Below are 26,316 nucleotides of genomic sequence, written 5' to 3' on the forward strand. Positions count from 1 at the left end.
AATAACATAAAATGTACTATCAACTTTAATATAATACAAAGATGTTGGCATGACGCTGATGTGAACCTGTACATTATGAACAAAAGCACGACATTATGATGTCATAATATCATACACATGGCTGAATTAGATAAGATTACATATTTATATAAAGTGCAATAAAAGAAATGCAACACCGTGAAAAACCCTGGCCCTGAACACTTATTAGACATTGAAGACCCCTGCGATATATCACTCATTATTTGACCTTTTTGACGATACAATCTGCAATAGGCTCGATTCACAGCAGCCATATTATGAATACATTCACAGGTGTTACCAATGATACTAATGAAGGCTCTGTTTCATTTAATCTAGCACAGTGGTTTCCACAACCCCCATAACTCTGAGAGTGTACAAATGTAAACATTTGTACACTCTCAGAGTTACACACCCACCATAAGGGGGCATTTGGGAAACAAAATGGAGTGTTTCTAGTGAGCCAACATGCACGATATCAGCACCCTGACCAGAATGCAACAGAGCCTTCATTAGTATCATCGGTAACACCTGTGAATGTCTTCATAATATGGCTGCTGTTAATAGAGCCTATTATGTAGCCGATGTGTTCCGGATTTTCGAACCACTTTTAACCTGCCGTTCCATATTTTGGCCGTGTCATTATAGGTGTAGCGGTATTGGCTCAAGAGCCTATGACTGAAGACCAAAAGCCTAATATCTCCGCCGTCCAAGGGGGAATTCCCCTTTAGGCTATAGTGGATAAGATGTTGGCTTTACACATGGGAGACCCGGGTGTTGCATAGACGAAAAAAAGAAGAAAGAAAATAAAGTCCAAGAATTTAACAACTGCCTGATCGACAAGCTCAGAAGCTCGGCTTTTCTGGAACATTTTTTAATAGGCCTTAACCACTTAAGTCCCAGCATCCGTTATTGAGGGGAAATTTAGCTTTCGCAGTAAATATTTAAATAGCGAAAATATCAGATCTACAAGCTCTGATCTGATATTCTTACTTTTTGGTGAACATTTATGTTTTCATGTTTTAATGTCGAAAATGATTTTTAAAAGTTGTAAAGGTTGTTATAAACGTATAATTGTTATAAATTAATATTTATTACAGTTATCGTGTTTGGTGTGGTACGACCACGTAACTTATATGAACCCAAGTGTCCCTGTTCTGTCATAATAAGCGAACATTCTCTGAAAATTGTAAAGTAGAACATTTCGGTTAAAATAGCCAATCTACAAAGCTTGTAGCTCTGCCTTTTTCGCCAGAGAGGTTTGGTGTAGAGGGGGAAAATGGAGGGGATCTACTATAGACCCCTGGGGAACCCTAGTCAGCTAGGTATATAGGGTTTAAGTGGTTAGAAGAGTACAAATGGAACCAAATGGACAAAGTTTCCATACAGTGTGACCAAATGGTTCTATTCGATTCCATTCGTACTCTTTTCGGAGTTAAACTATTTTTGTTACGATTATATTTCTTTGTATACTGTGTGCAGCAGAGTAGATTCCATATTACAAAAAAAAAATACAAATACAAAAGAGTTGTGAATCTGTGCAAATTTGTTGTACAAATCCAATCCCTATGAACAGCTGATTAATCCTCTTTTAAACATGTCTAGACGTTTTTTTTTATATTTGAACTGCTCTTTTTTAGCACCACAAGGCGTCCATGTTTCCTGAGACAACCTCAAAACAAAAGAGCAGCTTCTTATTTCAGAGGAATATAATGCCTGGAACCCACAGCACACAGCACTTTGTTTTGCGCTCCGCAAGGTTTGTTTGCGCAACTGTTCTCACCAAAAAAAACACCTGGGCCACGGCAGGTCTGGTCAATGCAACTCAATGAGAATGCACGCGGACAAACTTGATTTTATTTGTTTTCCGCCTAGAGCAAAAAATATATATCTACGTGCACGAGTGGAGCGTCCGTGCGCAGCCAAATGAGAAGGGCTGCATTCATTAAAGGAATACTTCACTCAAACAATGACTATCATTTTTTCCTATCAATTACACACCCAATGAAGCCTTGAATTCATGGACGCCGCTGTGGAAGAAGACCAATGCAAAACCATATAAAATAATAATATAAACTCACAGTGTAATCACTGATGAGCCTCTACTGATGATGCAGGTTCAAAGAAAATGTTTTAAATATGGTTTTTGCTCTACATAGATTGGTCTCCTATTTACTTCAAATAGTCAAATATTGGATTATTGGCTCAGGAATGCAACACAAATTAAAATTCAAGAATTCAATTGAATTCAAGGCCTCAAGGTAAGTAATTGCTAGGATTATTTTTAGTTTTTTTGGGTGAAGTATTCCTGTAACGTGGAGCGGAAGAAAAAAAACGCTTTATATGCTTTGCGTGCCTGGTGGGTTTCAAGCGCCAGGGGCTACGGTCACACGTGTGGGTCAGAAGCCAAACACATGCTGAGGCGGAGGACGCTTCAATGAACTCTATGTGCGGCAGCCATTTTGGACAGGCATTGGGCCTTTCGCTTACTTCCTTCACAGGTGTTACCAATGATACTAATTAAGGCTCTGTTCCATTCTGGTCGAACCGAGTGAGGGTGTGACTCACTGCAAACACTCTGCTACACCAGTGGGTCGCAAAGTGTGGTCCAGAGACCCTCATGGTTCCTTGAGGGGGTTCCAAATGGCCCCTTAAAGGTGTGTAATTATGAATTTCGAGGACCCCCCATAACTCTCAAACGTTTGAGAACCACTGTGCTACACTAAATGGAACAGAGCCTTCATTAGTATCGGTAAGACCTTTGAAGGAAGTGAGGCCCTATTTCTTTCCAATACGGCTGCTGTGCATAGAGCCTTTTTTCCCTTGTTGTTGCAGGTTGTTGGTTTCTTCTAAACGGGAACAAACTTAGCAGCATCACATCATACAGTAACTGCCTCCAAAACCATTGGACTTACCCACAACTCAACTCTCTGACATGGACAGAGCCATGTATACATAGCACTCGATAGTACGTATACCGTTTGGCGCGACGCGATCCTAGCTTCTTGGGGTACTACGCAGTTGTCTCTGCATTCTATGTATGTGATTATTTGCCTCACTTATAGGCTCTATTCACAGCAGACATATTATGAAGACATTCACAGGTGTTACCAATGATACTAATGAAGGCTCTGTTCCATTCTGGTCAAACAGAGTCAGGGTGCTGGTATTGTGCATGTTGGCTCACTGGAGACACTCTGTAACACCAGTGGGTCTTAAGTTGGGGTCCAGGGACCTTCATGGGCTTCCAAATGGCCCCTTACAGGTGTGTAACCCTTACGGGTCCATTTGGTTCCATTTGTACACTCTCAGAGTTATGGGGCTCGTGGAAACCACTGTGCTACACTAAATGGAACAGAGCCTTCATTAGTATCATTGGTAACACCTGTGAAAGAAGTGATAATATGGCTGCTGTGCATAGAGCCTATTGTAAGTCGCTCCGGATAAGAATGTCTGCTAAATGCCTTCATTGTAAATTCAGTAGCACTCACTCTCTCTCTCTCTCTTTAAGTAGTCAAGGACCCTTCCCCCTGGGTCACTTTGAGAATAGCCTCGATCGCCAGGCTTTTATTTTACTTCGTGTTTTGCTCAAAAAAGAAAGCCTGGACTAAGCTGTTGACATTCCTGGCGTAGGAAGTGGGGAGTCAACCTTTCATTTCCCCAACCAACCGGAGTGCAGTAGGCGTCGCCTCAAATGTTGTGACGTCAGGGCTCTCAATGCTGCACATTGGGGAAGAGGAGGAGGGGCGCGGAGCGGGGGCGGGCGCACAGATCGGTGAACCAATGGGAGCCCACGGATGTTTCCGCCGGAGATTTTGAATCCGCCCCTCTATGCCAGATATCAGACGGGCTAGGGCAGGCTACTTTGAGAACCACTGGTGTACGAGACGCTGATGCTTCTGACGAGTATGTGCGACCACGCCCCCTAAAGCATCATTTATACTTCGCAGTATGCCGGTGCCGCTAGTCGACAAGGGGTCAGTGACACGGGGTTCTTGTCGGCGACCGACCACCGGACGATGACCGAAGCTCAAGGCATCTCTGACATCAAAGTTATAAGAAAATATATATAAGCAAAGTTAGTTTACTAGATTACAGGTTTCATATAAAACTCATAATTGTTTTTTTCCCCTCCATAATAATTTGTCTGCATAATGTTTGACGGTTATAAAAGGTGGATTAAAAAAGTTGTCGTCACAGTTGGAGAGATGACATCATCGCGTCCTGCTTCTCCGTCCATCCCCCCCAGAGAGGATTCTGGGAAAGATCTAAGTCTGCTGTGAACCCTGGTGGATGAATTGAATAAAAAAAAAACAAGTCAAGCTTTGAATACATAATAAAGACACTGAATTATTGAGTGTTTGAACCCCACCCATAGCAGATCTACAAGCTCACAACACGTCGCAACTCGATGCGTTGAGAGCTTGTATATGAGCTATTTTCAGTTACACGGAAAGCGTTGTCAAATAATAGTAATATGAATAGCCAAACAATATGTTGGCTATTGTGGACTATACGCCAGTGTAACCAAAGACAGCTTTTAACTATCAAACTAACTAGACCACTGCATTTTAATTTTTTTAATGGTTGTTTTGCTTTCCCCCTTCCCCATCTTTCAACCTGTGGAATATTGACACCCACTGTGGTTCCCAGTTCAGGTCAAGAAAAAAACAAGTATTTCTTTGGTTCCGGTTCCGAACCAACTTTTAGGGCTATTTGGGTTAACCTCACTGAATCCTAACTAACAATAACGCAAGAGAACCGCTCTTGCATTATTGTCTCCGCCAGGCGGTTCCGAACCAACTTTTAGGGCTATTTGGGTTAACCTCACTGAATCCTAACTAACAATAACGCAAGAGAACCGCTCTTGCGTTATTGTTAGTTAGGATTCAATGAGGTTTTTGCAGTGAGGTTTTTGCAAATCTTTGAATATATATATATATATATATATATGTTTTTTTAAGCGAACATTTTAACTAAACGCGAGAAAAAAGGACGCTCTGCTTCTAAATTCCGCCGATTTTCGCCGTTTTTTTTCTCACGCTGTTAGGTAAAGCCCCCAAGGTTGGTGCCCTGTGCTGCGCTGCTTTTATCCGCCAGATAAGGACGTTCACGGCATATTTTGCACCATTGCGTTCATCATCGGTGACGAGTGCCTCTAACAACCGCTGCTGGCTGTGTGCACGCAGCGAGGCGATGCGAGGCGATGCAACAATCACACGATCACACGATCACGTGCAGCATGCGTCCCCTCCCCCTGCGCCTGATGGCTGTACATGGGGCCGACGCAAGCTTTAGCGTGATTGTGTGAGTGTGGCTTCAGGAAGTAAATCTCCAGGCTTTTATTTTTTAGTTTTGCTAAAAAATAAAAGCTTGGAAATTCCTGTCCCAGCTGTTGGTACGCAAAATCGCCTTGCGTCGTCTGATGTGCCACGCATTATTTATTTTGGGTGCGCATGCGCACCTGCGCACCAGTTATGTGCACCCCTGGATATATAGCAAAATACATTTTTTCAGATTTACAAGACATTTATAGAATCCCCAGAAGCAAATATTTGAGTTACAAATGTTCGCTTTAAAAAAGTGAGCTTGTAGATCTGCTATTTTTTAATAGCCAAATAAATCTAAAATGACACAGATGCGTTCCCGAATTGAATGGGATAACTTGTTCAGAAGGTTCCGTCCTTACCGAGTTGGTTCTCTTGCGTTTCCAGCAGTCAGGGTTGAGTCTCTTCTGCTGGTCGGCCAGGGCTTTGGCCTCCAGGGTGTACATCCGCCTCTCCTCGCTCTTCATCTTCTTCCACCGGTCGCCCAGGATCACACTGATGGCTCTGGCGTGGGCAGGGTCAAAGGTTAAGGTCACATCATCGGTCAATGGGGACAGTGGCGTGCACAGACATTTTGAGGGGCAGGTGCTCAAGTAAATTATCCTTTTTTTTTGTTGACTTGGTCTGCTCTTTTTTCCCTCTACACCTATACCTCTTTGCCAAAAATAGCCGATCTACAAGCCCACATTGTAGATCTGCTATTTTTGGCTAAAGTTCTCCTCAGAAAAGGGATGAAAAATCATACCACATAAAGAATTGGCGGACCCCCTGGACAAACTAGCAATTGACGCGTTATCGAGTCAACGGCATTCAAAGAGTTAATGTTAATGTTGTTGACTAAGACTAAAAGACTAAGATTTTGATATTTAGTCGACTAAGACTAGACTAAGACTAAACCATTACAGATGACTAAAATAGGACTAAAACTAAATGGTGTGTTATTCAAAAGACTAAGACTAAATCAGAATTTGCTGGCAAAATGAACACTGGCATACATGTTATGTATGTTTCATATTATGTGACATAATAACCCATTTAGACCTGGAAAGCCTTCTTATACCCTATACAAAGCATCTGTGTCATTTTAGATGGTGCTATAGCAACATCTATATTTTTAAATACATATCGTTGCTGTCTGGCAGAAACCAGCTAAGTCCATTTTGACGCTTTTCCATTTTTCCCCCCATAAATCAGTGCTATTGAACACCCTTTACGTCTGTGTGTTGATAACAAAAATATTGAACCAATCAAAAGTATTAAAAAGCACTTCTGACAAAACCGGCTAACTCCATTGGATCCTCAAACGTTCTGCTAAACCAGCTGCAAGTCTGTTTCTTTCTGCTAAACCAGTTTCTGCAAGTCCACAAAAGGGGGGTGGAGTTAGCTGGCTTTGCTGACTCCAGGCCCCACCCCCTTTTCACCTCCAACCTCATTGTGAGCTTGGAGGTCCATTCAGCTGTTCTTATCAATGACGAACAAAACCTCCTAACTCCACTTTTTGTTTGTTTTTGTCATTTCCTGAAGAATAAACATTTTGGAGTTAGTCGGTTCCTGCCGTACAGCAGAGATATATACATATACCGGCTAACTCCATTGGATCCTCAAACTTTCTGCTAAAGCACTCCGGTGGAGTTAGCTGCTTTTGCTGACTCCACCCTCCACCCTTTTCACCTCCAACCTCATTGTGAGCTTGGAGGTCCATTCAGCTGTTCTTATCAATGATGAACAAAACTCCTAACTAACTTTTTTCATTTCCTGAAAAATGAACATTTTGGAGTTAGCTGGTTTCTGCCGGACAGCAGAGATGTATATATATATAAAATTCAAGTAAAATCAGCCTCAGGTCTAAATGGGATAATGAGAGCACACAGAATGTTAGGACAGTGCCCCATCTTGTGACAAGGCAGAGGTACTACACATATATGTTCCTGTTTCATCAAATGGTAAATGGTGCATTTATATAGCGCTGTTATCCAAAGCGCTTTACATAGATTGTGCATTACATTCACCCATTCACACACACACAGTCATACACCGATGGCAGAGGAAACCATGCAAGGCACCAACCTGCTCATCGGGAGCAATAGGGTCTATGCACAGCAGCCATATTGGAAAGAAATTGGGCCTCTTCTTACTTCCTTCACAGGTGTTACCAATGATACTAACGAAGGCTCTGTTCCATTCTGTCAGGGTGCTGATCTGCATGTTGGCTCACTAGAAACACTCCATTTTGGTTCCCAAATGGCCCCTTATGGTGGGTGTCCAATTCATTCCCAATATGGCTGCTGAGCATAGAGCCTATTAGGGGTTCAGTGTCTTGCTCAAGGACACCTCGATACTAACTCTAACTCTGGGGGAGCCCGGGATCGAACTGGGAACCTTGCGGTTGCCATCAAGCCGCTCTACCTGCCACCCTACCCCTGAGTCACTGCCGCCCATCACTATGTATATCAGTTAAACCTTTTTTGGACGGTTTCAACAAAAAAAACTACATTCTACTTGTGTTTAATAAAAGTATAATGGTCGTTACAACAGATGTTTGGTCCCTGTCCGCCATGTACATTCTGGTATGTTGTTGTTGTCATCACTACCGCAATATGTTGTGGGACATCCATTATCGCATACTGTAATATCTCCAGAATGTTGTATGAATGTAATGTACTACTTAGTAGCTACTATGCTTTGGACATACTAAAAACTCTCACATACTCATTTGGCATACTAAATTAAACTGATAGTTTTAGTTTTTAGTTAAAAAGTTAAAGGTCTATGATAGTAATCATTGCTATAGTGTTTGTTCAGTAACCATGTTAAATAGCTCTATATTGTGATAGTAATCATTGCTATAGAGTGTTTGTTCAGTAACAGTGTTAAATAGCTCTATATAGTGATAGTAATCATTACTATAGAGTGTTTGTTCAGTAAAAGTGTTAAATAGCTCTATATTGTGATAGTTATCAATGCGTTAGTATAGTGTTCATTAGCAGGGGTCTCTCAATGTGTATGTTCTTTTTAGTAAAGACCTGGAGAGACAGAGCGACCCCTGTCACTGAACAAACACTCTATACAAGCAATGATTACTATCACAATATAGAGCTATTTAACACTGTTACTGAACAAACACTCTATAGCAATGATTACTATCACACTATAGAGTCGCATTAAGTGAAGGTGGGGGCTGCATGTGGCCCCCGGGCCGGCAGTTGCTTATGTATGCTCTATAGCAATTATTACACTCACAACATAGAGCTATTTAACACTTATTTTAAAGGTAGGGTAAGTGATTTGCGTTGTTTAAAGTAATTGTTAAATAGCTCTATATTCTGATAGTACTCATTGCTATAGAGTGTTTGTTCAGTAACAGGAGTCTCCTTGTCTCTCCACCTCTTTATTAAACAGAAAATGCATTTTCGTTTCATTTCCAATTTGATCCAAACAGGACAGAGGACTCAATCAGGATATAGATTAAACAAGTGAAATTGGAAGTGATGACACTAAGAAATGAGCAGGCAAAATTGGAATTGGAACACTATACAAATGAAGCTTAAAAATGGGTACTTTCTCCTGATTGGCTGAGATTTTGACATCTACCGGAAAATGTATTTTCTGTTTATTAAAGAGCTGGAGCGACAGGGAGACATCTGTTACTGAAAAAACACTATATAGCAATGATTACTATCAGAATATAGTATTCTAACCTGTTTTAACGAAAACATATCACTTACCCTACCTTTAAGTAGCACTAAATAGCCATTTATTGTGTCGTACCTGTTGTCTTTCCCAGGGTACTGCTGCGTGTACTCCACGCGGTACTTCTTGGCAAAGAGCATGAAGGCATTCATTGGCCGCTTGCATTTAGTGGGCGTGGCCACGGCCGTCGTCACTGAGGAGGCGTGGCCTCTGTTGGATCTGCTGCTTCCTGAGGCGTGCGGGGGGGAGGAGCCGTCACAGTCCGGGCTCGCGGCGCCCCCGCTGGACTGGGAGGTGCGTCGCTGGCGCGCCATGCTGCTCAGCAGATACACAGCCGACGAGTCCAGCGGCGTGAAGTCGTAACTGTTAAATAACATGACAGTAGTTATTGACACGCATACTCACTGTACACACGGTAAACCAGTGGGGTCCGGGGACCACAGGGTCCTTGGGCGGGGGGGTTCCAGGGGGTCCCCAGCGAAATTAGGTAATATAGCATCACAATAATTGTAAACTCTTTATCCATATTTTATACTGTAGCTATTTTTTGAAAAATGTGTTAAAACAGTTTTAACACATATCTTGTCTTATGGGGGTCCCTGGCACAAACATTTTTAAGATGGGGGTCTGCGGACGAATATGCATCAATCAGTGTGGACGCTCAAATCATTGTTATAATAGGCTCTATGCACAGCAGCCATATTGTCACTTCCTTCACAGGTGTTACCAATGATACTAATTAAGGCTCTGTTCCATTTAGTGTAGCACAGTGGTTCTCAGATTTTTCAATTTCCACGACCCCCATAACTCTGAGAGTGTACAAATGGAACCAAACGGACCCGTTACACACCTGTAAGAGGCCATTTGGAAACCCCTTGAGGAACCATGAGGGTCCCTGGACCCACATTTTAGACCCACTGGTGTAACAGAGTGTTTCCAGTGAGCCAACATGCACAATATCAGCACCCTGACTCCGTCTGACCAGAATGGAACAGAGCCTTCATTAGTATCATTGGTAACACCTGTGAATGTCTTCCCAATATGGCTGCTGTGCATAGAGCCTATTGACGTGAACAGGCCCTTTAGCCCAGTGGTTCTCAAAGTGGAGTCCCGAGCAAAAGTAGTTAATGCAGAATCACAATCATTTTAACCACTTTATCCATTTATAGGTTGGCCATTCAATCATCCAACGTACATTTCTGTTTTTGAAAATCTTTGAAAAATATCAAACAATTTTGGAACATTTTGAAAAATGTTAACATAAATCTTCTCTTCTGGGGCTCCCTGGCACCATTTTTTTCAGATGGGGGTACATTGATATGCACTTGGGGTACCTGGTTCATCACAGGTTGGATAACGTTAGCCTGGCATGACCAGACTAATATCACTGCGTAGATATCAGTCTGGAATCTCTGTGTGGAACCTGCATTTCAAAGGGGGCGAAATAAATAAATGCCTCTGGTGTTAAACCCTCCCCATAATTGCATGCTGGGCCCTGATTGGTGCCCCACAACTTCGGGGGGCAGGGAAATCCAATCACAACCAAGCGGGGCCAGACCAAATCTGCAGAGGGCTTTTTTTTGTTTTGCACTAGAACAGGGGTCTTCAACAGGGGGTCCTCAGAGTTACAACAGGGGGTCCGCCAAATCTTTGTGTGATAGGATTATTAGCGGCGCTAGCCGCTCTATACCTGACTTTGTCCGTGTTCACCGTCAACGCTCTGATTGGTCAGACCCGTCAACGCTCTGATTGGTCAGACCCGTCAACGCTCTGATTGGTCAGACCCGTCAACACTCTGATTGGTCAGACCCGTCAACGCTCTGATTGGTCAGACCCGTCAACGTTCTGATTGGTCAGACCCGTCAACGCTCTGATTTGTCAGACCCGTCAACGCTCTGATTGGTCAGACCCGTCAACGCTCTGATTGGTCAGGTGCGTCAACAAAGTGATTGGTCAAGCTTCACGTGACACATGGCTATAAACACATTATAAACACATATCGATGACAAAATGTATCAAAGGCGCCGCTACCTTCACACAGGGTGTGATTTTTTTTTTACATTAACCACTTGACCCCTAGCATCCCTTTTCTGAGGTGAACTTTAGCCAAAAATAGCAGATCTACAAGCTCACAACGCCTCGCGCTGTGAGGCGTTGTGAGCTTGTAGATCTGCTATTTTTGGCTAAGAGTTATAGGCGTAGAGGGGAAAAAGAGCTGCAAAAATGTATCTGAAACACACTTTTATACAATATAGAGGGGGTCCCTGCTTCATCTCTCTCTCAGCTAGGGGGTCCTTGGCCTGAAAACGTTGAAGACCCCTGCACTAGAAGATTTGTCTGGTTTCCAGGCTAGGATAACGTAGCTCTTGAACAGTTGCTGTGATGATAATGTTGATGTGAGAATAGCGTACCTCCTGAACGTGTCGAACACCACAGAGTCGTCACAGTTGATGGCGTCGGGGTGGTTCGGGGGCAGACAGACTTCGCCCACCTGCATCTCATAACAAGGTATCCCATGATGCACCACTGTAAGGCTCGGATAAAAGGAAGACCACCCTGAAAGACAAGAAACCCATTCTGATGACTTGATGTGCCGCTGGGTAGATTCTAACAAGTGATCGTGTCCAGAGAAAGCCTTTTTTAACTCTCGTCAAATTCGTCGAGAAAGACGAGAAAGACAAGATTTGTGTTTTCAGTGGTTTCCCACCAGATGGCGCTGTTATCTACCCTATGAATGATGCTTTCACTGCCTGATGACGACAGACCCGGAATTGACGTCATTTAAAAAAGCCTCATTCAAATGGCCACAGCTGTGCAATGGATTACCGTGAGTGGACATTTGTTTTCCTATACTACGAGAACCCTGTGCGTGTAATGAGGCGATCTCCGTGAGGACGGGGGTCACGGAGAATATTCTATGATTTTTCAAAGGTACAGTAAAATCGCTCGTTTTCGCTGGCGGTAGTGTCACACTATTCAAATAGTGGAAAATGTATTAATTCAAATTAATTAACACTCAGATGCGACACATTTTGACCTTGACGATCAGCTATTTCCACTATTAATGTTAGTATTATCATTTTTTAAGTACAAAGTTATTAAATATACGTTATTTGTTATCTGCCCTGTGCAACTTTAGTTTACAAAGCTTAAAGGCCAAACAGAAATGTAATTTATATTCATAATATTCCACAACATCATTTTTTTTAAATCATTTGAGCGACAATAAAATAATAGTCAAGTAAAATGTCATAATCGTGACAGCCCTATCATCAATGTGACGTATGATTCTCCTGGCTATGTCTGACAACCTGGTAATGTATGACCTGATTTTGAATAGTTACCACGACCATGAGAAGTCCATGTTTACTTTTATTTCAGCTAGGCTATTTGTGCTAATAACTAATAATAACTAAAAATAGTTAAAATAGATGACACAATGTTTAAGCACAGTTTAAACAGTTGATGGGTTTGAACATTGTGGGCGTCAATAAACACTGTGTTTAGTAAGAAGGACACTGTCTGAACACCATATCCGAAGCGCTCCAAAATATACTTTTGCGGACATGGCCCCTAATGATACATCATCATCTATCAATTAATGAGTATGAATTATCTAAATATGCAAAGTAACTACTAATTACTGCCAAGTAATTGTAGTGGAGTAAAAAAGCACAATAAAATACATTTGTTTTAGTGAATTTACTTATTTACTTTCCTCCACTGGTGTGAATTGAGCACCTGTTGTATGTACATGCAGCAGAGTGTAAGACAATAAACCATAAATAAAAATAAAATAAATCATACATTCCTAGTACAACAAGCGTCTCTCCAGTAAACAGAAAATAAATGTTCAAGTCGGGATACCAATTTGATCCAATCCGGAGGGAGAACTCCAGAGCGTTAGCGAGTTCTCTCCAACGCTCTGTTAGGAGCCGTGCTATTCCCATGTACAGACACTTCGACTACCATGCGAGGTCTCCAACTGTAGTAAAAATAAAGAAAACTAGAAAAAGTGCTCCTCGGAGCACAGGTCTCCGCCAGGTCAGCTAGGTTATTGTGGGCCAGCAATGTTCGGAATTCGCCAATCAGGATGGAATATGACAAATCGGACAGATCTGCCTTGATCACATGACTATAGAAATGATGTGTACCGATTTGCGTGATGTTTGGACAAAATCTGAAGTAGTAATATAAAAAAAATGTTTTACGTAAGTCGGCCTCCTGGTGGCGCTATAAAAGGCAGATCTGAAAAATGCAGGGCAAAGGTTTTTCTTTGGTCACTAGGAAGTGCGCATACAAAGTTTTACACAGATCGGTGCAGTTATAGGTAAAAACACAAATTGGCCTGTTATAGCGCCACCATTAAACTTATTTGAGCATTTTCAAGTGGCATTTCTTCCTCGGCCTACTGGAAAAGTGCGTGCTACATTTCACGGAAATTGCACGCAGTGTTTATGATTTGAGGCATTTTGTTCAAAACGGAGCATTCCTGCAAACTTTGGAAGCCAATCTTAGCCAATCAGGATGGAATATGAAAAATATGAAAGACCCGTTTCGTCTAATAACTATAGAGATACTTTGTACCGATTTGCGTCACGTTTGGAAAAAATCTGTAGGAGTACTGTCCAAAAATATGTTTTGCAAAACTCGGCCTCCTGGTGGCGCTATAACAGGCCCATGTGAAGAATGTGGGGCCGAGGTTCTTCTCTGGCATTCAGGGAGTGTTGTGTGTGTGCACAGTTTCCCTGCCATCAAGCCAACGTGCCAGAGATTAGCTGCTCACAGACAGAAGAACGGACGGGCGGACGGGCGGACGGACGGACGGACGGACTGACAGGGTGCAAAACAACTATTTCGCTACTCACGGAAACAAAGGCTGTGTAGGACCTCACCTTCTCTGTATAATACACTTTTGGGCAGAAAATAAAATAAGTCCTCCAGACAGAAATTATTTTATCTACTCAACTGCGCCCTTTACAGATCTGGCAAAATCGTTTTCTTTATTTTACTACAGTTGGAGACCTCGCACGGTAGTGGAGGTTTCAGTCCATGAGAATAGCATCGCTCCTAACAGAGCGTTGGAGAGAACTGGACAACTGGACCAACTGGACCAGAGCTAGGAGAACTCAGGAATACAGGATACAAATGTCCTTCGAGAATAAATAAAAGTTTGAAAAGAAAAAAGTGATGACACAAAGAAATGAGCTGACATAATTGGAACGGGAGCACTATAAAAGTGAAGCTGATAATTAGGTACTCTCTCCCGATTGGATGAAACTTGTGTCTCATCTGAACATGTGATTTCTGTTTATTAAAGATCTGTAGAGATGGGGAGACCCATGTTACTGAACAAACACTCTATAACCAAAAGATATCACTTACACTGCCTTTAATTTTCAGATCATGTTTGTAATACCTTTATTTTTGACGAAGAAGGGATGGTCCAGTCGACATTCTGCAGTTAGAAGGCCGTGATCAGGTGAGCCGGGGTCAAAGGTCAACTTGAGGACGGCCTGGCTGAACGACAGCGTCTCCTCGCGGTTCACCAACCGCAAACCCTCCGAACCGTAGCGCTGAAAACACCACACCACAGCCACATCAAATCACACCGCAAGTCAACACACACCCAATCAAATCACACCGCAAATCAACCCACACAGCCAATCACATCACACCTGGTAGAAACCGCCACCAAACTGCTACACACAAATAGAAGATCTACAAGCTCACAACGTGTCACGTTGTGAGCTTGTATTTAGTCTCCAGTGTGTAAAGACCTTTAGTTGTCATTTCTTGTACATGACACCAGTGATGTGTAGCAGCTTTCAGTTGCTCATAACCAGAAACAGCAGTGAGATGTAGGTGGGAATTAAGGAATGTTAGACATGATTTGATGAATGTTTAACTTCATCACAGTGCTTTGCATTTTATTACTGGCGATCTCACCCATCACTGTATTTTATATGCTAAAGTTGGTTGGCCATCTCTCGCAGTTCGTAGAGAGCAACATTGTATTTTATTTATTCATAAGGCCTTGTGTGGTAAACTTCCTTTATACCTATCCTCGCTTTTGCAACCAAAGGTTACCGAACATTCAACACGTTCACAAACCCCACATTAGATATACCAGTCCACGTAAGAGCAGTGAACAAGGAAAGACTGCTTTCATGTATTATGCTCCACACAAATGGAACAAACATCAGGACTCTCTGAAACTGGTGCGATTGGTCTCAATAGAGACATTCAGGGTGCTTCTTGAGGAAACACTACATAGTGTTACATGAAACAGGTGCAGTCACTATGTTTATTTGCATCCGTGACATTGTAATGGGATTCAAATGTTTGTTATTGTTATCTCATTATGTATGTATTTTATGTTGTTATCAGGGTGTCCTTGAAAAAGAGAGCTTGCTCTCAATGGGCTTCCCTGAATATTTTTTTTTATGCATGTTTTCAATGGTTTACGCTAGAGGGCGCTCCAACCTATGAGTGATCCTACGACTTCTGGAGAACAGTAGACCCGGAAATAATGTGATCACAACAAACCCAGCCCCGTCCGATCTAATGTTAAAGGATTTATCAAAGTAACATTTTTTTTGCTACCTGTATTTGGCGAAAACAACGCACATTCAACTGCCAACAACTGTGGAATGGACCATCGCGGCGGCACAAATGTTTTTCTCAGATTCTACAAAACTCGGCTACGTCTTTTAAAGCGATCGGCGGGTGGATCTGTGTGAAGACAAATATTCTATGATTTTTCAAAGGTTAGTAAAAAAAATCACACCCAGTGTGAAGTGGGCGGTGTGGTCATCACAGTGGTCATCACAGTGATGGAAGCTCACTTAAAAAAAAAGTTGTTTTTTTTACATGCATAGTCCTATTTATAGATTATTAATTTCATCATGTGTCTCGCTAGCCAATCACAGTACTGAATAAAGTCAGCCAATAGAGTCAGCCAATCACAGTACAGCTAGGGGTGTACTAATGTAGAGGGGTGTGCTATTATGAGCCAATCACAGTACAGCGAAGGGTGTACTAATGAGGTGTCCCAACCCCACTTATAGGGGCGGCTACACCACCCAAAAACGCTCTGAATCGCTGGCAAGGAGAAGCTATAGATGACGTTTTACTCTGGCGATGAGTTAATGATTTTAAGAACCTTGATAGTGGAGAACGACGTCACGCTTTCATCGTCCGAATCGTCGTCAGAGTCTCTGAGGTCATCGGCGTCCTGCCACTCCACGTTCGGACCCCGATGGAAGCGCAGGCGTGTGCCTGAACAAAAGCAACAAAAAAACATGTAGTATTACTGTAGGACCCTGACGACAGCCTGAACAGAAACATGTATTATTAGGACCCCAATGGAAGCCCAAGGCTATGATAGAAGAAGGTAGGGTCAGTTCACAGGCCAATCAGGCACCAATCAGTCAATGAGAGCCGCCTTGACCAGCTTGTGATTTATTTATTTTTCTGGTGTCTTGGTGTTGTTTTCTTCCTGACTGGAAAGCACTTTTAAAAACAACTCCTGTTGTTTTTAAGCGTGCTACAGTATACAAATAAAGGTGACTTGACTTGGCTAAATGTTAAGTTGCCGGGGAGCCCTGTAAGCCAGTGGTTCTCAAACTTTTTCATGTCAAGGACCCCCAAATTGACACTTATTAGCCCGCGGACCTCCATAAGAGAAGAATGTGTACGTCTCTCTAGCAGTGATTCTCAACCATTTTAATTTCAAGGACCCCCAGTTTAACATGCATTAGGCTACGGACCCTCATTTAATGGCATTTCTATCCATGGGACCCCAATTCACATTGTAAAATCAATGTTAATTTAACTCTGAGAGTGTACAAATGGAACCAAATGGACCCGTTAAGGTCCATTTGGTTCCATTTGTACACTCTCAGAGTTACAGACCCATAGGGGTCCATTTGATTCCTATCCATCATTTAGCTTGGGACCCCCTGGAACCCCCTCAAGTACCCCTGGGGGTCCCCGGACCCCACTTTGAGAACTGATGCTGTAAGCCACAGTCTGCAGACTTGTCTTTTTGATTTGCCTGTAACTTCTGTTGGTCCTGCACCAACCCTCCAGCGGATGTGCCCGGTTCGGCTGCTTTCTTTTATAATGGAATAGTACGCAAAAAAAAAAAACAATCGCATAAATTCAAGGGTTTTGGAGCGCTCCGGGTTCTGTAAAGGTTCTGGATTCATCCTTTGGTTTGGGTGGCATGTGCCATTGGTTCTCAAAGTGGGGTGCGGGGACCCCCAGGGGTCCTTTTGAGGGGGTTCCAGGGGGTCCCCAGCAAAATGTGTTAATATCGCATCACAATGATTTTCATCTTTTATACTTTGGCTATTCAAAAATAGCAGATCTACAAGATCATAGCGCGGCACCGAGTGTCGCGCTATGAGCTTGTAGATCTGCTATTTTTGAAAAATCTTGAAAATGTGTGCAAATCTTTGAATACATATATTTTTAAAGCGAACATTTGTAACTCAAATCTTTGCTTCTGGGGGGGTCCCTGGAACAACATATTTGAGATGGGGGTCCGTGGCCAAATACATATCATTTTTGGGGGGTCCTTGAGATGAAAAAGTTTGAGAACCCCTGGGTTTGTGCAGTTACGGTCACGGTGTACACAGTGGCTGTGCATGTTGTGCGTGTGCACGTGTGCATATACCTTTGAGGAAGCAGTGCCAGGCCGTGTCAGGCCAGGAATGGGACCAGACCATGTCCTCATCATCTGAGAAGGACGACGACATGGAGAACACACCCGACTCTGACTCACTGCTGGCCTGGTGGAAGAAGAACCGTCATAATTGATGAATGAACCCTTCAGGGTGACCTCTACCTCTGCTTCACGTCTAAATCACCTTGTCGGGGTTTATTTCTTAACAATGACCTGCTCACCATTCATTATCCCTTGCTTATGTAAGTGAAATCTTTGGAAAAAAACAAAAGCTTTTGTTTTTGTTAAAACGTTAAAGCTCTATATAATAATCATTGCTATAGAGTGTTTGTTCAGTAACGTGTTAAATAGCTCTATATTGTGATAGTAATCATTGCTATAGAGTGTTTGTTCAGTAACAGTGTTAACACATTGAGTGTCAGATGTTTAAAAAAAAAAAATGTAATATCATTTTCTGTTTTTAACCATTTTTGGTTTTAAAAACATTCGGTAAATCCGTTCCATAGTTGCAGCCAGTTGAAAATAGTCAAAAATACATAGTAAAAAAAAAAGTACACAGGAGCCGAGATACAGGTTTTTGAAGTCATAAGTTAACCAGGAAGTGGATAGGCGTCTAAATCTTCGAAAAATTCTCCTGGTGCTGTGAAGGAAAAAAAAACAAAAACTCCTCGTTTGGATTATGAAAAACGGCTTTAACCGTTTTTGGCACTCAATGTGTTAAATAGCTCTATATTGTGATAGTTATCATTACTATAGAGTGTTTGTTCAGTAACCGTGTTAAATTTCTCTATATTGTGATAGTAATCATTGCTATAGAGTGTGTGTTCAGTAACAGTGTTAAATAGCTCTATATTGTGATAGTAATCATTACTATAGAGTGTTTGTTCAGCAACAGTGTTAAATAGCTCTATATTGTGATAGTAATCATTCTTATAGAGTGTTTGTTCAGTAACAGTGTTAAATAGCTCTATATTGTGATAGTAATCATTACTATAGAGTGTTTGTTCAGTAACAGTGTTAAATAGCTCTATATTGTGATAGTAATCATTGCTATAGAGTGTTTGTTCAGTAACAGTGTTAAATAGCTCTATATTGTGATAGTAATCATTGCTATAGAGTGTTTGTTCAGTAACAGTGTTAAATAGCTCTATATTGTGATAGTAATCATTGCTATAGAGTGTTTGTTCAGTAACATTGTTAAATAGCTCTATATTGTGATAGTAATCATTGTTATAGAGTGTTTGTTCAGTAACAGGGTGTCTCCCTGTCTCTCCAGCTCTTTAACTCTTTCACTACCAGATATAAAAAAAAGAAAGAAAAACGTCTTTGCCAGTTTGGGCCTTTGGAAAAGAAAGTCGTAAAAATCGTCCGTGGCAGTGAATGAGTTCATAAACAGAAAATACATTTTCGATACATTGGTTTGCCAAAGTCCATTGCTACTGAATAAACACTCTATAGCTATGATTACTGCCACAATGTAGAGATATTGAACACTTTATTTTAAATATCACGTACACTACCTTTGATCTACTGAATACACATCATCTATGTGCATTATTGTACAGGAATGGAAGGTGAAGACGTACCCTGACACGCCTGCGCTCCCTCAGGTGTCCTCTAGAGGGCGTGGGGGCGCTGCTGGCCAGCGGGGGCCGGGCGTAGGAATGCAAACTGTTACTGTGGCCAAAGATGTGGACGGGAGACGATCTGGAAACACACACACACACACACACACACACACACACAATTGTATGTCTGTTGTCACTCTCTCTCGGAAAGGACAGGTAATTGCAACAATGTCGGATTGTAAACATTTGTGAACTTTGTGATTAAAAAAAATATAAAGTGTTATAAATCAAATGTATTATTATTATTATTATTATTATTATTATTATTATTATTATTATTATTATTATTATTGTAATAAATATTATTATAACATGGCGACATATCTATTGTCCAACCTGTTGCGCTGTATTGCTCTCCCCAGGATGTTTGGGGAAGAGAAGCGCTTGTTTGTGTTACTTCAACAAGGCAGGCACACCAACAGCTGCCTTAAAGGGTAAAACCACTTTGGTAGAGGTTTGGGTTGTGTAGTTACCTTGCCATGATGTAACCCCAAAGGTGGGCAAGAAATCAAAAATAATTGCTCCATTGATTAGAAATTGATAATTCAAAATATGCTCCTCATTGACTTGCATTGTACGGTAAAACAGCTCTCAAAGTCACTCTTTTAGCACATAAATGAACCCAAACATAGCTGATTCAGACAATATAGAGCACCACCAAACCCAGTACTGTTTGTTTTTTTAATAAAAATGTCAACTTCCTGTTGATTTTACTATTTGAAGATCTGGATCCGGATCCGCGGACCTAGTCCAGTTTTTCTACTTATTAAAAATGGCAAAAACAACAGGAAGTTGACATTTTTATTTAAAAAAAAAAACAGTACTGGGTTTGGTGATGTTCTATATTGTCTGAATCAACTTTGTTTGCGTTCGTTTATGTGGTAAAAGAGTGACTTTGAGAGCTGTTTTACCGTACAATGTAAGTCAATGAGGAGCATATTATGAGTTATCAATTTCTAATCAATAGAGTAATTATTTTTGTATTTCTTGCCCACCTTTGGAGTTACATCATGGCAAGGTAACTACACAACCCAAACCTCTACAAAAGTGGTCTTGCCCTTTAAGGCTTGCAGGCCGCCTCTCCCCCCGAGCGAGCCGCTAGGCAAGCTAACGCCGCCGGCCACGCACATCAACGAGCGATCTGAGGTGACAAGCCGCGGGGGACGGAACTGTTCATCCCGTGAAGCAAAACGAGAGATTTGACGATTTATTAATTATTACAAGAAGTCCTGGATTGTAGCTTTAACCTTCTTCCACGGGTCACACACAAGGTCAGCGAGAGAAGGTTGAGGATGGCTGGGCACTGCGTCAGTGTCAGTTTGCTTGCTACCAGTTCCGTGTGCCTGTGAGAGCCAACCTAGGCCAAAGCCAGGAAAGGAAAGAGGAGTACCAACTTCTAAGGTTGTGCCAAAATATTCCTATCGACCATCGTCAGCCAAACAATCGCTGATTGCCTAAATATTCACGCTTGAAAAGCAAATTAATGGGAGAACAGTTACCCCAGTCCTTAGCTCGAGTTATACAGCGGGCCGCAACCGGTCGAAAATAGCAGATCTACAAGCTCACAAAGCATCGCGTACGCGACACGTTGTGAGCTTGGTCTGCTACATTCGACTGCACACCCTCAATGAACATGAGATGAGACGACAAGACTTGTCTTTCTGCTGCCATGCACTTCTCTCACTGACCAAAGCTTGTTCAGAGAACAAAGAATCGTAAAACATATCACTTCCATACGCTATTCTTTTCAGGACTAAGCTAAGCTCACAGGCTATGAGATGGAGGGAAGTTGAAGCAGAGTAGCCCAGTGGCGTACCCACTGTAGAGGCAGGGCAGGCGGTCGCCTGCCCAACTAAGATCTCGCCTCCCCTAAAAATAAAAACAAATAACCCGAAAAGGTCATTGCGTGCTTAATGTCCTCAAAGTCACGTACCCAACAAGCTTTGAACTGAGCAGATTGGACCTTACGTTCCAGAGATAATGGTCACAACATCTAGAAAACGGCCATTTTTGCCGGTTTTCGATCACCGATTTTTGATTGAGTTGAAATTTCTTTTTGGGGGGTAATAGAGGGGGGGCGAAAAATCTCACCTGCCCTAAATGTAAATCCTGGGGACGCCACTGGAGTAGCCTACCGCAGGCAACGATGTGGCAAAACAAACCTTCCTTGTGTTTGGTCTGTGTCTGTCCGGCCTGGTCGTGTGCATGCTGACTAGTTTTGTTTACGCCCTGCTTGTGCATGCTTTAAAGCCCGCTTGGACATGGCAGCATCACATAAGATGGGATGATTTTATCAAGATTGACAATTAAACAGTGCAATGGAAATAGTGCAGCTCTATGCAAATAGTGCAGTACAAAGTATGCGTATCACTCGTCGTCAACATCAGTGATGTCAAATCACATACAAGCGAGACACCCGGTTGATTCTGGTGTTGTTTACAGGTGTAGAGAAATGATTTTACTATTATTATACTATTATTGACCATTAACCCATTCAATCCGGGAAAGCATCTGTGTAATCTTCTTAGCACAATCATTTTAACCCATTGAGACCTGAAGCTGATTCTACATGTCTCCTAAATCTCAACAGTATTCTGAAAAACGTATGTTTCTATATCAGTGGTGCTCAATCTTTTTCATGTCAAGGACCCCCAAAATGATATGTATTTGGCCACGGACCCCCATCAAAATATTTTGTTCCAGGGACCCCCAGAAGCAAAGATTTGAGTAAAAAATGTTAGCTTTAAAAATATATATATTCAAAGATTTGCACACATTTTCACGATTTTTCAAAAATAGCAGATCTACAAGCTCATAGTGCGGCACTCGGTGCCGCGCTATGAGCTTGTATATCTGCTATTTTTGAATAGCCCAAAGTGTAAAATAATGCTTTTTAGCTCAAATCTAAAAATTAGGAAAAAAAACGTGGAAATTTGTGACACATCTTTGAAAATATATATTTTAACTCAAATCTTTGCTTCTGGAAGTCCTGGCCTGGAACAAAATATTTTGAGATGCGGGTCCGCAGCCAGATATATATAATTCTGGGGGTCCTTGACATGACAAAGTTTGAGAACCACTGATATAGCAAACATACGTTTTTTTTTTTCTTCAGAAAACGGTTAGGATTTAGAAGAGATTTTGTACTGTAGAATCGGCCTCAGATTTTAATGGGTTAAATATTGTAAAATAATGTGTGTTGCAGAGAGACTGATGTCATGTGGTCTAACCCATTGGTTCTCAAAGTGGGGTCCGGGGACCCCCAGGGGCCCTTGGGGAGGTTCCAGGGGGTCCCCAGCACAATGTGTTAATATAGCATCACAATCACTTTAACCTTTTATACTTTGGCTATTCAAAAATAGCAGATCTACAAGCTCATGGCGCGGCACCAAGTGCCGCGCCATGAGCTTGTAGATCTGTATTTTTTTTTAATAAGTGACATTTTTTTTAACACATTGAGTGCCGTAGGATCTACGGTTTTGCAAATACACCCGTCGAGTGCCATAACCGCAGATCTTCGTGTTTTCAAATTATTGTCTCCGCCAGGCCGAAGGCGAACATTTTTAACTCAAAAAATAATTAAAGCGAACATTTTTAACTCAAATCTTTGCTTCTGGGGGTCCCTGGAACAACATATTTTGATGGGGGTCCGCGGCCAAATGCATATAATTTTGGGGGTCCTTGAAATGAAAAAGTTTGAGCACCACTGATATAGAAACATACGTTTTTCAGAAAACTGTTGAGATTTAGGAGACATGTAGAATCGACTTCAGGTCTCAATGGGTTAATATAATTTTATTTTAAAGCAAACACAAATCTTTGCTTCTGGGGGTCCCTGGCACAACATATTTTCAGATGGGGGTCCGTGGCCAAAATGTATATCAATTTGGGGGGTCCCTGGCTGGTCTAACCTCTTGTGGGGGGCGCTGTCCTTCATCAGGGGGCTCTGGGGTCCCGTGGCGATGTTAGCCAGCTCCGTGAGCCAGCCGCTGTCGCGTGGAGAGCTGCCGCTGAGCGCCTCCTGGTGGTGGGACACCTCGGACCCCACCTGGTACACGTCTGAGCGCCGGTCCAGATCCACCTCCTGGAGCTCCGGCATGTCATCTGGAGACACACACACACACACACACACACACGCACGCGCACGCACACACACACACAGTGTCAATCAGTCAGTGCTTCTCAACCCATTAAGACCGGGAATGCATCTGCGTCACTTTAGATTTCTTTGGCTATTCAAAGATAGCAGATATACAAGCTCTTAGATCTGCTATTTTTTGAAAAATCGTCAAATATTTTGCAAATATTTGTATATATATATATATATATATATATATATATATATATATATATATATATATATATATATATATATATATATACATGTTTTACTCAAATCTTTGCTTCTAAGGGTCCCTGGAACAAAATATTTCGAGATGGGGACGGACAAATACATAACATTTTGGGTGGTCCTGAAAAAAGTTTGAGAACCACTGATATTATAGCAACATACGTATTTTTTTAACTGTTAGGATTTAGCAGACATTTTGTAGAATCCCTAGAAGCAAAGATTTGATTTAAGAAATGTAGACATTTTCACGATTTAAAAAAAAATAAACAAATAGCGGATCTACAAGCTCATTAAAGTGGTTAAAATCGAAAATGACAGATGTTTTACCGGTCTTCATGGGTTAAGACCTGAGGCCGATTCTACAACTGACAAGCTTTTTCGTGCCAAGGACCCCTCAAAATGAGCCATGAAAGTCCTTGCGGTCTTGTTTCCAATGAGAACCTGCAAGCAATTAGGGGTTAAGAGTCTTGCTCAGGGACAAATTTAATTTAATTTCATCGACACATATGCTGGCCTGGCCTGGAATCGAACCTGGGGCAACCAGGGCCTCTGGCTCCCTAGGCGGGCTCACTAACCACTCAGCTATGGACACACACACACACACACACACACACACACACACACACACACACACACACACACACACACACACACACACACACACACACACACACACACACACACACACACACACACACACACACACACACACACACACACACACACACACACACACACACACACACACACACTAGGGCTGTTCCCTAAACCTATGAACAATGATGTTTTAGCAATATTGTTCCTGCTGTCCTACATACTGCCAACCGGGTGAAGAAGAAATCACAGATTGAGGCTTTAACCTTTGCTTTTCTATGAAATATCCAGACTGTTAAGATTTTATAGAAGATGCTTCTGAACGTATTGCTAGTTTGTCCACTTCAAAAGCTCTGATCTTAAAATAATAACAGAAAATAGCCGATCTGCAAGCTCTCAATGCGTCGCAGACACATTGAGAGGCTTGTACAGTAGATCGTCTATTTTCGCTGCACTGGATCCAACATTGAGGAAACCGGAATCGGTTCCATCACATTTGTGGAACCGTTTTGGAGCCCATAAGGGTCCATTCGGTTCCATGTGTACACCCTCAGAGTTACAGACCAGTAAGGGTCCATTTGGAACCCCCTTCAAGTACCCCAGAGGAGCCCTGGACCTCACTTTGAGAACCACTACAAAAATACGTATGCAATACTGTATGCATGATTGAATTTGTGTTTATCAAACATCATAATGAAGCCCAAAATTATTTAGATTTCTTAAAAAAATATATATATATGTTTACACTTGGTGCCACGCTATGAGCTTATATATATCTGCTATTTTTGAATAGCCAAAGTGTGAAATAATGCTTTTTAGCTCAAATCAAAAAAATGACACAGATGCGTTCCCGGTCTTAACAGGTTAAGTTGTCATGTCTGTTTACAAGGCCCCAAAAGCCACACAATTAAATCACAATTATGTCAATTCATCGTCAAGTAAACTGTCATAACAGGCTCTATTCACAGCAGCCATATTATGAAGACATTCACATGTGTTCCCAATGATACTAATGAAGGCTCTGTTCCATTCTGGTCAAACAGAGTCAGGGTGCTGATATTGTGCATGTTGGCTCACTGGAAACACTCTCGTTACACCAGTGGGTCTACAGTTGGGGTCCAGGGACCCTCATGGGCTTCCAAATGGCCCCTTACAGGTGTGTAACTCTGAGAGTGTACAAATGGAACCAAATGGACCCGTAAGGGTCCATTTGGTTCCATTTGTACACTCCCAGAGTGGGGGTCGTGGAAACAACTGTGCTACACTAAATGGAACAGAGCCTTCATTAGTATCATTGGTAACACCTGGGAAGGAAGTGATAATATGGCTGCTGTGCATAGAGCCTATTATGACAATTCATCGTCAAGTAAACTGTCAAGTAAACTGTCATAATCGTGACAGCCTTAAGTTACCATAGTCCATGTGGCAGCCGGGTGAGGCGGGCAGGTCCTCGGTGCATTTGAGAGGATCAAAGGATTCATCCATTCTGACAGAACGACGATTTCACATCATATCTGTTGAAACAATGAAGACAAAATGAACACATCACATTCTATTTGTTGAATCGGTGATCAAAGCATTCAGCCATTCTAACACATGGGTCTTCAAAGGGGGCGTCCGAGACCCCGAGGGCAGGGGTTCTCAAACTTTTTTTTACAAGCCTGCGGACCCCCATTTGAAAAGATAAGCCAAGGACCCCCATAATAGAAGATCTTTACGGCTCTCTAGCAGTGATTTGCAACCATTTTAATTTCAAGGACCCCCAGTTTAACATGCATTAGGCTACGGACCCCCATTTAATGGCATCTATGTCTCTGGGACCCCAATTCACATTGTAATCAATGTTAATTTAACTCTGAGAGTGTACAAATGGAACCAAATGGACCCGTTAGGGTCCATTTGGTTCCATTTGTACACTCTCAGAGTTACAGACCCATAAGGGTCCATTTGGTTCCTGTCCATCATTTAGCTGGGGACCCCCTGGAACCCCCTCAAGTACCCCTGGGGGTCCCCAGA

At 42.0% G+C, this 26,316-nt stretch overlaps 1 protein-coding gene across 2 annotated transcripts in view; it reads right to left on the reverse strand.

Annotated features, from left to right (window-relative positions):
- Positions 1-7: 7 nt before the first annotated feature.
- Positions 8-26,316, reverse strand: part of LOC311046560 (HMG box-containing protein 1-like) — a 30,160-nt gene continuing 3,851 nt past the window's right edge. For both annotated transcript variants that reach the window (XM_084058947.1, XM_084058948.1), the window contains exons 2-11: positions 25,713-25,814; positions 23,267-23,459; positions 19,314-19,434; positions 17,719-17,833; positions 16,201-16,316; positions 14,455-14,611; positions 11,447-11,591; positions 9,114-9,398; positions 5,708-5,849; positions 8-4,304 (exon numbers count right to left, since the gene is read on the reverse strand). In XM_084058947.1, the coding sequence (XP_083915073.1) occupies positions 4,287-4,304; positions 5,708-5,849; positions 9,114-9,398; positions 11,447-11,591; positions 14,455-14,611; positions 16,201-16,316; positions 17,719-17,833; positions 19,314-19,434; positions 23,267-23,459; positions 25,713-25,785 (1,365 nt within the window). In that variant the 5' untranslated portion in view covers positions 25,786-25,814 and the 3' untranslated portion in view covers positions 8-4,286. The remainder of the gene's footprint in view (positions 4,305-5,707; positions 5,850-9,113; positions 9,399-11,446; positions 11,592-14,454; positions 14,612-16,200; positions 16,317-17,718; positions 17,834-19,313; positions 19,435-23,266; positions 23,460-25,712; positions 25,815-26,316) is intronic.

Source organism: Gymnoscopelus microlampas (assembly GCF_963454915.1).
Source record: "Gymnoscopelus microlampas genome assembly, chromosome: 6".
NCBI lineage: Eukaryota > Metazoa > Chordata > Actinopteri > Myctophiformes > Myctophidae > Gymnoscopelus > Gymnoscopelus microlampas.